The sequence below is a fragment of the Xiphophorus maculatus genome, chromosome 15 (genome assembly GCF_002775205.1).
Source record: "Xiphophorus maculatus strain JP 163 A chromosome 15, X_maculatus-5.0-male, whole genome shotgun sequence".
NCBI lineage: Eukaryota > Metazoa > Chordata > Actinopteri > Cyprinodontiformes > Poeciliidae > Xiphophorus > Xiphophorus maculatus.
The window spans coordinates 77,192-91,255 of record NC_036457.1 but is presented as its reverse complement, the minus strand read 5'-3'; the positions used below and the strand labels follow the sequence as shown (position 1 = coordinate 91,255).

Here is a 14,064-nt window from a genome sequence, read left to right as displayed (position 1 = left end):
ATTTGAATACTGGTTATGTGTTCAAGAACGCTAAAGCCATGTAATCAAATACTAGCCATTCACGGTGCGGTGGTTTGTTTAAGCTGTTGCTGAGACTAAGGCACTGGCATGAGGAGGATAAATACGGGGATTTATTCATGTTTTGTGCTTACAGGAAGTCTCAAAGAGTCAAGCAAATAAACCAGGTTCATTTGGTCACCAAAATAATATTTTTTATGACTGTAAAGCCTTAATCAGCTGCTGCGCTTAAAAAACACTTCACAAAAGTGGAATAATTTAAGCAGAATCTGAAAGAAAAAAATCTTAAAACAGCTTTTGCTTTCCGTGTTACGTTTCTAGAAGCTGCTTTGCAAGATATCTGGGTAAGGAGGACAGCACTAGAGGGATTATGATGCATTTTATGCAGACTGAAATGTGTCCAAAGTTAAAAGAAAGTCAAAGTCACATAAAAAAAAAACCGTAACCATAACAATCAAAAACAGATATGCCACTTTCCGATGTTTTATGCAACCAATTAGATCCCTGCTCTGATCTGTGATGGAAATCCAAACACTTCATAAAACATGGTTCCCTTAATCACATGAATAAGACAAAAGGAGTTCGGTAGTTATGGAGAAGCTGTTGTGTTCCTCTTGTACACGCTGTACCTTGTGTGAAATCAGACTGAACAAAAACAAAACGCTCTCATAGGAAATCTCTGCAGTCTCCTCCCCGACGTTGTCGCACAAATATCCAGAAACTTTAGGGTCAGATGGTTCTGATAAAGGCCCAGAAATGCTCCTTCGTCATAGAGGATGTGTGATGACAAACAGTTCAGGACATTTTGTCAACTTTTTAAACTGGAAACAGACGAAATTGGACAATTTGAGAGAACAGAACTTCTTAAATGCAGTTTTGGTTCAAACCTGCAAATTTAACCTCTCTGGATGAAATAAAGAGCAATGACATTTAGCTTTACGGTAAAAGTTGTTAAAAAAAATCAATAAACTGGATCATGGCTTGTTAGCAGTCAGTTCTTTCCCCAATTTATTGTGATGCAATCGGAACACGTAGAAATTTCTAGTCACTCTGTTCATAATTTTGCTGACAAGAAACAGACCAAACTTGACTGAACTTAACCACTTTGACAAGCTGATAAATTTTTTCAGGCCTGTCAAAAAAAAAGTAAAAACATTCTCATACATCATGTGAACCTTTGCCTGAACTCTAAAATATTCATATTTAGTCAGCACTTCAGCATTTAACGGTTGAGCTCAGGTTTATTTTAGAACTTTAAAACAGCCGGAAAGTGTATATTCTGATTTGTTTTTCAGTGTTAATGCACATGATTATCCAACTAGGCAGGTAATCTTCGGTCGATTTATACTTAGAAAAGTTCATGCAAATTCTTTGAAGATGTCGGCATTTTAGAGAGTTACGTTCACATGGAGCAGTTTATCAAAAAACATAAGAATGAATATCAAACAACTTTGAGGAATAAAACTATACTGACTGATGATCCTTTATCTTATATTGTGTAATATTGATTGTGTACATTTTTCCATATACCTTGCTCAACATGTTCTTCATTCAGTATAATTCATTTGTTTTGATCTATGGTCTCTTATCTTGTATTTGTTTAAATTGTAGTTTTATTTTGAATTTGCACAAGGCCTTTCCTCTGGGTCTCCCCAACAGTTCTGATTCAGAGCTCCTTATTGGTGCTGGTTGGAAATGGAGGCAGTTGGCCAGCGTCTCCAGGACAATTTGAGATCCAGCTTACGATGGAATCTCACTCTTTTTGTCACTCTCTTATCCAGCCAGTCATAATTTTTGTTAAATAAATCTAATTTTAATTTATTCAATCTGTTGCTTCCCTTTATTTTTTGTGGTTTTAGAGCCAGACCATAAATTGGGGGCTTGTCCGGGATTGAACCCGGGATCTCTCGCAGTGATCTATGTATGTTATGCATTTTTAGTTGTTTATGCTGAATTTGTGGATCCCAGGAACAGTGGATGCAGGGAACTGCCAACTAATTGGGATCCAAATTAAAGTTCAGACTTAAGACTACACCAGAAACAAAAAGCAGGACTTATTGTGTGCTGCCCCTCTGCAGAATAGGTGAAACTTAAGACATAAATAACACCCTCAGCATGACTTGTGGAAAAAGAAGACCTCTCCTAACAAAACGTCACGTCACCTTGGAAGCTCAGACCGACCGGCTAATTGCATAATCAATTCAGAGCCGAGCTGAACCACAGGTGAGACTCGTGCGAGTGGTTTTCCACGCCGCAGCGCTGGGACCAGGAGGAGGATGGGTGGGTGAGTGAGTGGGGGAGGGAGGGAGCCACAGATAATTGTTTACTGGAGGCCTATGCACGCCGTCTCCTAGCAACAGCTTTGACAAGCTCCACATCAGGTGTGGCTAACCATGACGGCGCGCATTAGCTTCCAGTTGGCTGCATCCAAAACATGGATACTTGATCTCTCAGGAGTAAAAACAGGTAAACGGTGTAAGAGAGTTAAAGAGGTTCTACCTGCAGGAGTGAATTCAGAGAAATTCTTATGGGGAAGTGGAATTAAAATCTTTTTAAACATGAAACCTATTTGGAGTTTTTTGGTAATATTTTCAACCCAAAGTTGCTTTTATATTATGTTATGCAATGAGGCAACTGCAATAAAAGAAAGCAACCAAATCTAAGCAACTTGAAATAAGACAAAAATAACTTAAAAGTTACTTTTCAGGAAGATAAACAAGCTTGTTTTAAGTCACCAATTCTGAAATATAGATGCAAAAAGTACCAGCTCAGTTGGCAGATTTTGTTTTCCACTAAAAACGCGAGAAATTTCTTGTTACTAATGAAACAAATATGCAAGATGCATCTTACTGGAAAGCTACTTTTAACTTAGAATGGTTGAAATAAGATGGGACTAAAATATTTGAACAAGAAACTAGATGAAATACTTATTTTGTTTTTTAAGTGCAAATCTACCAGATTTATTATGTGAAAACAATGAAGTGGTTTTAAGATTTTTATTTAAAATCTGCACAATTGTAAATTTTTTCCAAACACACACTGACTAAGAGTGATTAAGATAAATTGTCAAGTGTCTAATCACAGCTTGTAATTAATTATCTTAGTAGAAAACAGGAAACATGGCTGCTGTTTGGTTCAGAAACAACACGCAACAAAGCAATAGAAAACTCAATCTGTTAAGAACGGTTTAAGTCGTTAGATTGCATACATCTGCTCCTAAAATAGACAAAGAAAAACATCTTGAGTTCTTCAAAGATAACAGAAGTGCTTCTCCAAAATTTGCAAATAAAACTAACAATAAATATTTGTTTGTCAATTGAAGTTCAGTTTTGTTCCATCAGGAATATTTGTACAGCACCAACAAATCAGGTCAAGAAAGCACTTGATTTGAATAAACAGTTAAACACACAACAAATAAAAAAATAGTTATGTGTAACTTTAAGAGAAGATAAATATAATCATTTCATGCAACTGCATCAGTTGGAACAATTGGATTAATTAATTATAACTGACCCGCCAAGTTACAGATCAAGGAGTTCAATTCCAATTTCCACAGATATCCTCCATATTCTTGTCCTGACGCAAAAGAAATTAAGGAGCGTGACAGGAGCATAAAGTAAGCATTAAAGGAGCGGCGTATGCTTGTAGCACGTAAGAGCCCAGGGAGAAACGCCAACACCAAATACTTTGGGTTTGAGCCAAGAAAAGCTGTTTTCCACAGGTCTGTGCAGGTTAGAAAACAGTTGATTTAATGAAAGGGTAAATGTCAATCTCTCCCTACAAATGAGAGGCTTAGGTGCTTCTGTAAACCTCTATATATCTGTAAATTTAAAGGAAACCTGAGCAATTCAGCTTTCCCCCCCCCCAGATTCACTACAGTTCTGCCTTACTTCCCGCATCCAGCAGAGAGAGGATGGAGGTTTGACACATTATCCGAGTCCAGAGGAGATACAGTTACAGACAGGCTCACATCAAACGGACGTAGCCGATGTGGCCGGCGGGCGAGGAGGGACGGGCAGAGAAATTCCACCGGCAATTTCATTAGCGATCAGATGGATGTAGGACATGTCTTTCCCCCTCCATTCATGCTCCTGGAGCACACAAGCAGCGGCAAACAACCAAACGGAAACTCAATCAGGCCGGACAGACGAGACCCTGACTTGGTCAGCTGCCTGCCAAACTGGGCTAATGCTTGACGTGACTTCCAGCTAATCAATTAGACCCAAGTGATGTTTCAAAACGCAAAAAATGTGTTCTTAGCTACAGTATGTAACTTCTTTTTCTACATATTTGTTCAAATTATCACCATGTTGTGACAGAATGGTATGAGAGACAAACTGAAAAATCAAGGTCAAAAACAACCAATCAGAACCAGTGTTGTCAATCGTGCTAAATGAGCCAATGGGGGAGAAACAACTTACTATTACAGAAAAACTGTTTCAGTCGTCATTAGTGGCTATGCTAACTAGCCTTAGCATTCATGACAGGGAAGAAGCTGCGTCGTAGCAGAGAGCAAGGTGGGAGAGTGTGATCGGCGCGTACGCCAAGGGTGCAGTTTTCTGGCCGATCAACGACTTTTTAAAAAGCCTGACCTGCCAATTATGATTTTGACCAATACCATTTTTTATTTGGTCTGAAACGTCACAAGTGACTATTGTTAACTGCAAACGTGCAGACATGACCTGGTGGGTCGGTCTGTCGGTCAAACCTCTCTCAAAGAAGAGCAGAAGACAGTGGCTGATCTTTAGACCTTTGCTGAGGTAAACAAATCGTGGGATAAGATCGGCTTCACATGTATCAGCCAATCACAGATCTCCCAAAATTAAGGAAATCTGTGCCGATAAGTCAGCTGGCCGATAAATCAGTGCACCCTTGGCGTACAACAGCTTGATTGACAGCACTAAGACCATCCTCCTGGCTCTGCTTGGCTGTTTCTGATTGAGTTGTGTTTTTCTGCAGTTAGTCCTGCGAGACAGCAGAGGAGCTCCACTTGGTTTTTTCCAGATTATCTGTTTTATGCTGTCATGACAAAGTAACAGTGTGAAATATGTAAAATATATATATATATATATTTTTTTTTTTTCTTTACAAAAATTACATACAGTAACTCTAAGACTTTTTGCATATCCATACTCTTAAAAAAATTAAAGATTATGATGCATTAACACAAACCAGTGCTAACCAATGTTTCAGGATTGTTCCCGGAAATTAAAACAATAAATAATATTGTTGACCACTTCAGTAACAACAATAAGAGAATAAGGCAAGTTCGCTCTCTCCAAGATTAATAAACTTTGATTTTGTACAGAAAACTCCACACTTTAAATATAAAAAATAAGAGCCAAAACTGATAATAAAATCCATAAAAAAATTATATCTCTAAGCAAAATTGCCCTTCAAAATATATCAGAATGGAAATGATCAAGCTCATTTTAATTTATTATTTGATCATTAGCAACAGGCTTCTTTACAAAACTGGTGAGCGCTTCACAAATGGGAACTTTTTTAAGAACAGCATTTGTGCTTGTGGGACAATGATTGCTGTGACACAGTCACAACCTTACAATTACCTAAAACGGCAGTAATAAATAGTTCTTATTATCACAATAGTACAGATAAACATCATGATAAAACTTTAAGTCTGTATCTCTCACTGCTAAAAGGGGCAGTGAGCGATACGGTTTTTATCTCTCCCTGCCATGTCATGATGGATTTTTATGCCCATCATGACTTCATGATTTAAAACAAAAAAATCAATCAGGAAAACCTTCAATTCCCTAAATAAACTCAATTATCCCTAAAGTACTATCTGCATACTTTAGTCCTGGATACAACTAGGCCTGTTAATCGCATGAGAAATTAAAACAAGCTCAATAATTTCCATTTCCCTGATTTATCGTGTTTCTTGTTTCTCTCTCTTTCGACCAAAAACTGGATGATTAAACTTCAGTCTGATGGTTCGATTCCAACAAGCCGATTTTTAAGGAACATTTTGTTTATAGAAAGTTCATAATTCATTATATTTGTTGTTTTATTTTAATTTTGGATATTTAAGATGTCATTAGAATTTAAGGTTTTTAAAAATCTTTAAGAAGATATTCTTGAATTATTGTTATATTCACAACAAAAACACAAAATCATACCAGGTATTTTTGGTCTAGTTTCTAGTACAAATATCTTAGTTCACTTGAAATAAGACAAAACTAACTCAAAAGTAACATTTTAACAAGAAATAGAGGGGTTTTTTTAAAGTCAATAATTCCTTAACATCAATGAAAAAAAAAAAAAACTAGTTCGATTGGCAAATTATTTCACTTATAACAGATATTTTTCCTATAACATAAGTGAAATAATCTGTCAATGGAACAAGAGTTTTTTACTTGCAAGTCAGTACATTTGAAATAAGACGAAACTAATATAGTTGCTCTAGAAACTAGATCAGAAATACTTGGTAAGATTGTGTTTATGCAGCGAAAAAGGCCTCAAAACAATAATATCATAATTGATCACTAAATTTGTTACGACAGGCCTAGCTACAGCCCAAGTTCAAACATCTCCATCAATAAAAGCATCTCTAGACGAAACAAAACAATTCCTGCTCGGGTTTATTCTCAGACGCCTCCTGAAGTCTGCTTCACAGACGGGCCAAGACGGCGAGCCTCGCCCGTTAGCTGGCCAGATGACACAGCTAACAGCACACTGCATCTTTGTCTCTTGAGTGAGGACAGCAACGACGCCACGGCCAGTGACCCCCACAAGCTTGTTGTGACATCTGGCACTGGAATAGTGCGACGTTATCAGCTGGGACACTTAACAGAAGGACAACACACCAGAATAACCCTCTTCACCTCTGCCAGGGAGGCAAACAACAGCCTTCTCAGCGGGTTGCTTTTCTGTGTGAGGCGAGGCACGGAGTTAATCCACAGAAAGCAGAAGCTCAGGTGGTGAGAAAAAAAAAAGAAAAGAAAAACACCTGACTGTGTAAACGGCAGCCTCATTGCTTTAACATATGGCCTTTAGTGTTTGAAATTACACCTCTTGGCATTTTCCCCTGAAGCTAAGAAATGTGTTAACAAGGCAGTTGGTTCAAAATGGGATTGGCTTCTGCTACGGAGACCAGCGTGTTCCTGTTAAGAAACGTAAATATGAACACATGATATTAAAAACTCAGTAAACCAGGATTTGAAAGCTAAAATAAAATTAGGGCTGAGCTAAAATTACAGCTGAGAAACGTTTATCAGTCAGTAATATACAATTATTGACTAGTTTTTTGTTTTATATAAATACTGCCAAACTGGTGGCGTGATATTTCCTGTTTTAACAGTTTTCTCTCCTCGTCGTTGTTCATTTTTAAGAACATTAGCGGAACCTTTAACTGCAGCAGTTGCTCAACATGCTGTTGCTAGGTAACCAAGGAATGAGAGGGAGTTGCTAGGTAACCAAAGTGTGAGTGAGTTAGTTGATCCCACCAAACTAGCTTAGCCATGACAGATTGAGCAGCTAAAGGTTCAGTGAACTTACTCAATATCAGACGTATTATCTATTGATAGTTTATCACAATATACAATATTGATTTATTGTCCATCCCCAATTAAAATAATTATTGATCATCTAATTTTTGACTCAACATGGTTCAATTTTTAGTAGGATAATCTTCACATTAGTGTTGGGCACTTACCGCGTTGTTTATCATGATAAATTTAAGATTTTTATTTATTATTGTCATGATGAATTGCAATTATTGACGTTTAAACGTTCAAAGAAAACCCTAAAACTCTCCGGATCATCAGGATTGTTGTTTATACTGTTTTTCCCCCACCGTTTGTTCAATAAAAGGTGTATCAATCAATTTGAAAGAATAATTAAGTGCAGTTTAGTGACACAATTTATATTTTTCTATGTGACTGGTGCCTATTACAATAGAAATGCTTTTCAAGAGCAGCACACCCCTCTACTTCGCATTACATTTCCAGTTGAAAATGTAATAAGTAGCTTTAAAAACGTAGAAATCTGCAGGTATGAAGCGTAGATTCATGTCGTTTCCCTAAGCCAAAATCATCAGCTATCACTCATCCACAGTCACACAAGCTTAATTGCCCTGAAGGGGCCACCAGGGGCCACCTGGCACCCTCAGCAGGAGAGGAGGAGCGGGGGGAGGAGAAGTGTCAAAACCAGCCAGAACCACCGCCGGCAGGCATCGCTCACTTCAGCTGAACGCATAATTCAACCTTATGGGATAATGTCAGCCATTCATCAAGTTTTTTTTCTTCCTGGTTTATTAAATGGAGCATCCAACACCTAACAGCAGGCACACCTCACTCTCACACACACCTGTGAAAGCTCGTCAGTTTGCTCCTGCTTTGCATACAAAACAAAATGAGTAGGTAAAAAAATCGTGTTTTATTTGGAGTGAAATACGATTGGGTCTTCCTGAATGTGGAAGTAAAAGAGATGTCGACGTGACAGTTTCTCCACAAAGCTTGTAGTTCCCCGCTTTGATAAAGATCTCAGTAGGAAAACACTTCTGATTGCTCCATCATGGCCCCAGCAGGTGCAAGCTGGTGAACTGGAACAACCCTGAGAGTTTTATTTACCCATATAGGGGCAAGTTTAAAACATGCAAAAACACTGCAACAAAACTTGCAATACTTCTACACTTAAACATCTAAATACTGTTTTCTCCATGAAAACAAAATCAACCAAAAACAGGCAGATGATAACCACATTTAGGAGACATTTGGCATCAATCTCCACGTGTAAAATGAGTTTAATGTAGCTAAAATTAATGAAAATTCAGCTTTTGGTCGACTTAAAAATGACTAAACATTTAAATAAGGTGCATGCATTTTCAACTACAAAATAAATGTGTATTTAGCTGCAATATGCAGCTTTTTTTGGATATGCAGTTGCTATTGAAAATTATCCAATAAACATGCAACAAAGCTTACAATAGGTCTACCCTTAAACATCCAAATGTCGTCTACTCCTGAAATCAAATCAACGTTTCTCAACCAAACAGTTAATATCCACATTAAGGAGATGTTTGGCATCAATCTCATGGTGTGAACTGAGTTTCATGTAGCTAAAATTTATGAAAATTCAGCTTTTGGTCGACTAAACATCCAGGTAAGGTGCACGCAATTTTCAACTTCAAAATAAATACGCATTGAGCTTCAATATGCATTTTTTGGATAAGCAGTCTCTATTGGAAATTATCCAGTAAACATGAGAATGTGCACACAGACATTTGATGCGCCAACTGATTTTGAAATTCAGGAAATAACCAAAATTCAGAAAGAATCCGTTTATCCGTCCATCTAAAAATAAACCCACTTCAGAGTTAAGTGTGGCTTTGCTTCAGGTGTGCACAAACAACACTTCTTAAAATAAAGGTGTCAGGAGAAGCTCACTCACCACCCAGGCGAACTGGAAGGGAATCACGATCTTTCCGGCTTCGTCGCTCTTCGCGTTGTTCTTGGCGGCCTTGAAAGAAAACGTATTCCCGCCGAGAACCGGCGTAGATCCGGCTCCGAAGGTGCAGGCCCCGGTGGTGGCGACCTCCATCTGGTACTCCTTCAGGCACACTCTCAGGTAGGTGTCGCACTCGTCCCGGGTGCAGCGCAGGTCCTGGGGACTCCTGGGGCCGTCGCAGCACTCCCCGTCCGCCAGCTCGCCGTTCACATTCTCCACGGAGATCAGCTGCAGCTCAAAATAGCCGGTTGACTGGGACACCTGGAAACAAGGAGGCCAAAATTAAATGCAGTGGGGTGGCTCCCCCCCCCTCTTCACTTCTTTAGAGAATGAAAAAAAACAAAAACAGACCACAATAGCATTTGTGCAGCTAAAAAAAGCAGAGCCGGGTGTAGGAAGTTGTCACGGTGCAATCAGATTGTGGCAAAGACGCAAAAACGGATTTTTATTCATTTATATTAATAGTATCGCTATGTCAACAGGAATTTTTAAAGTGGCTTGACAGGACTTGTAGCTTAAGTGTTCAGACGGTGATAATTACAGAGAACACTTGTAAAAAAACATGGATACAAGAGAGCAGAGCCAGAGGTGGGGCAGGAAATGTATACAGGTTGGCACCACTTGGGTGGCAACATTGGTCTAAAGTCAGGCTGGTGGCCAAACTGGGAGCTTTCATCCTCCCAGTTGCTTTAATTAAAACAAAAGCTTTCACAACAATCTCATAAATAAAACGACAATACCACAAAAATAAATCAAAACCTCATTTTATTGCGTATACAGAGTAATTTGCAGGATACTAAAACCAGGTGTGGGTTGGTGATTGCCCATCCCAACTAACATGATCAAAACTTGTCTTCTCATCTGCTAAATTTATTGGTTCGATATATTTCCATATAGGTTGTGTGTCTAGATTGGGGTCAGGACATTTATAAGCCCCCCTTGGTGGCACCAGATGTATAACTGGTCTAATTGGGTCCAATTAAGGGCAATAATGAGGCGTTCCCCCACCCCATCTCGGCAAGAATTAAGCAGGTGAGCACGCAAATTAGCCACCGCAGCGGCCAATTGATGCAAAGCAGCAACTTCCAACTTGTGCCGCGACACTTTGCATGCAGGGATTTCACACGAGCAGCTCATGAACCGCGGCTGCGAGCCTCAACCGCGATGCAACTTCCAACTTGTTCCGTCCGGGCCTCATTGTCACCCGCCAACAATTGAGATTAAGAGAGAGAATCCGAGCGAAACACGGAGCGCAGCCGCTACCAGCCCCTCGGACTTGAGTCCTGTCATGGTAACGTGCTCCACAACTGAAGGGCTACGCAATTCAATTATCGATTAAATATGATGCGAATATGCAGCAAATCCATCTCAAACCGACGCCCACCAAGTTTCATCTCATTTAATTGATCTAAAGAGGAATATGTTGTTTTTTAAAAGAGCGTCCTTGTGTGCAGGGGAGGCTGGCTAAAATTCGAGTCTCCTTACCTTCGTCCATAACGTCAACAGCAGGAACACTATCGGGAGGCAATTCCTAATCCTGGTGCGGTTCCACATGCCTCCGATTAATTAGAGTGACATGTGAGGGAGGGAGGGGGGACAGAGAAGCGATAAGAAACAGACAAACAGCCGCGGAGCCGGCGACCAGTCCCTCCTCTGCTGACATGCAAATCCACAATATTTCGCATGCGCTGCCGTCCTCTCCGCCGTGGCAGATCCTCACCGAGGCATTACGGATTGCGGCGCACTGATGGCTCCACGCACGGCAGCGTCCCTCCGTCAAATCTCTCCACACAGCAACTGAGATGTTTCGCAGTCACAGCCTGAGGAGAGGATGTCTGCTTTGATTGGCAGCTCCGCAAACCATTTACAAATTGGCCTGCAGGCAGTCTCTGAGCCAACCGGATTAGGGGGCGGACAATAGTTAACAACCCCCCCACCTCCTCCTCCTCTTCTTCTTGTTCTTCTTCTTCTCCTCCTCCTCCTCCTCCTCACAAAACTTGGATTTCTGTGGCTCCACTTTAATTAAACGCTGCTGAAAAGCGTCACATGTTTTAGTTTATAACCTAAAACAAGTTCTATATAAGTTATTTTTAGATGATTATGACGATATAAAATGAATAGCCTATAGCATAGTATGATATTCTACTAATGTGTTAGTTGAAACTCTTTAATTTATTGCAATTTGACTTAAATTTATATATTTTTAAGCGATTAATTAGCGTTAAAAGGTAAGATTGCCCGTTAAAAACCAGCGCTTTAAAAGCAATGGAGTTGCAGCAGTTTAGAGCGCCCTCTACTGTCCGTGCAACTTTAAGACATGCGTGATCAGCCATGCCAATATGACCACTGACAGATGAAAAGAATAACACTGATTATTATTATTATTATTATTAACACAGCAGTCTATTTTTTAAATTTTGCACTTTAAAAACGCGACGGCATTGAATCAAATATAAAAGAAAACAAAACAGCTGATTTTAAAAATGCAGAAATGCTCAATTCCGCCTGAGAATATCACAAAATTGTATAAAATGAAACAATCTACATACATTTTTAAATCATTTCTGTGGATTTAGACAACTGCAAGCAGCTGGACACCAAAAGCAGAACAATTATAGTTAATATTATGTTATTTATAAGTAAGTTTCCATCAAAAGTCATTATCTTTTAAACTGTCCCATAACAGTATGTAACCATTTATCAAATGAAAACTTCTTTGTGCTTATAATGAAATAGAAAATTAAGTTTATTTTCCTGTCTACATCGACATGAGACTGAATGCAAGTTAAATGTATTTTTATAATAAAAATAGTTAGGATTTTAAATCCTTTTTAAGAGTTTATTTTATGAATGAGAATTACTTTGTATTGTTAGTTAAAATAAATGAAGGTGTTACAAATAAATGAAGATAACTAAAATAAGGAGTAAATAAAACTGAGAATAAGAGACTTCAGAGTTAATATTAATATTTGTGCATAGAAAGCAACAGCAGATTAATTTACAAGTTAAATTAAAGCTTTGAAAAATGTTTAAATAATATCTGGGAGGTTACTTGCAGACAGCAGCAAGTTATAAAGTCTAACAGTTACTGGGAGGAAGGATCTGCAGTAATGCTCCTTCATGCACAGAAGATGCTGCAGAAAGGTTAACATCCACCTCTAAGTTTTTAGATCTTATCCACATGAAAATATAGTTTTTCTGAAAGAGTATTTAAATAGGTTTTCACTTAAAATATTCCATTAAAATTTAACTAGCATTAGCTTCTTTAGCAATCTGAGCTAAACTGGCTCATCTGTGTGATCCGTTAGCCTTGACCAGTCATGTTTCCAGTTCAAGACGGTTTCTTCATTGGACTGCTTTTGATAGATATTGACCACTAGAGCTGCAATTTTGGGAACGTTCTGACCCAATTGTTGAAGCATTGAATTCACTCTGATCCGCATGCGCGCCCATTTCCTGCTTCTAGCACATAAACTTTAAACAAAGCGCTGCCTGATACATCCCTCATAAGTCTTAAAGCCCCAATCTGATTCCTTCATGTTATTGTTCTTGTCAATGTGGTTGATCTTGAAGACGCAGATTTTGGAACAAGAGTTTTGTCTTGGTCCCGGATGAAGTGAATATAATTCACTTTAAAAACTATCTGCAGGTTTCAGTTCCTGGTTTGTTTCTGAACTTCCCAGGTGAACAGTTTGGTTCAGATGGTGGGAGCGTGGAAAAAAATCTTACGTAATCCTGAATTTGTTAATTCTGGAATGACCTGACCTTAATATTCCAGAAAATATTGGAGCATCAATACTTATAAAGTGGCTCAGCTATTTATTTATTTTTTAGAAGAGAAGCAGTCTAAGGTTCAGAGAGGATTATAGCAGAAGCTAAATTGGTCAAAGTTCAGCTTGACAAGGATTTTCATCAAGATAACCAACATGAAAAATGGTAAAATTGGTTTTGACAGAAAGACGTCAGATACGTCCTTCCATCATGGCAGCTTGTTGTGCATGTGGGTTCCCAGCTGGAAGTGTGATTTGTTTCAGAAATGTTCTTGGGTCTTGGCAGCTTTAATCCTCACTGCTGCAGAACAAGTACACCTTTTGTTTTTTACGAGTTTTAGCACTACAGTGGTGTTTATTAGACAGTAAGTAGGGTGGAGAGAGAAGAAGAAGACATGCAGAAAATGATCCGAGACCAGAACTGGAACCCAGAACCGCATCAATGACTAGAATCTACCCATGATGCGTGTTGACTACCAACTGAGCCACCCATGGCCCCGAGCACACCCTTTTATGTATTTCCTATTTAGTACATAAGTGACGCAGTAAAAGTTCAAATAGGTTTTTGAGCATGACAAGAAAATATTCAGTCAGAAAGAGTCAGAAACCTGCACCTTTAATAGGCCAACATTGTGCCATCTACAAGAAAACACTATATAACAAATGAATTTATATAAAAACATAAAGGAAAAACTTCATTTAGCTTTTAAAGCAGGCACTTGGACTGGAACGCTTCATTTGTGACTCCTGATTGTAGTTAAAAATTGTGCAAATTTGGCCCTCGAGTATGTTAATCGGATGCAGA

General features: G+C 38.8%; 1 protein-coding gene across 2 annotated transcripts in view; it reads right to left on the bottom strand.

Annotated features, from left to right (window-relative positions):
* The window catches only part of jag2 (jagged 2), a 56,629-nt gene extending 45,312 nt beyond the window's left edge, over positions 1-11,317 (bottom strand). Inside the window, exons 1-2 of one of the 2 annotated variants that reach the window (XM_014470383.2) lie at positions 10,975-11,317; positions 9,433-9,750 (exon numbers count right to left, since the gene is read on the bottom strand). In XM_014470383.2, coding sequence (XP_014325869.1) covers positions 9,433-9,750; positions 10,975-11,043 — 387 coding nt within the window. In that variant the 5' untranslated portion in view covers positions 11,044-11,317. The remainder of the gene's footprint in view (positions 1-9,432; positions 9,751-10,974) is intronic. The other variant, XM_023347700.1, reaches the window with a different exon arrangement.
* Positions 11,318-14,064: the final 2,747 nt, after the last annotated feature.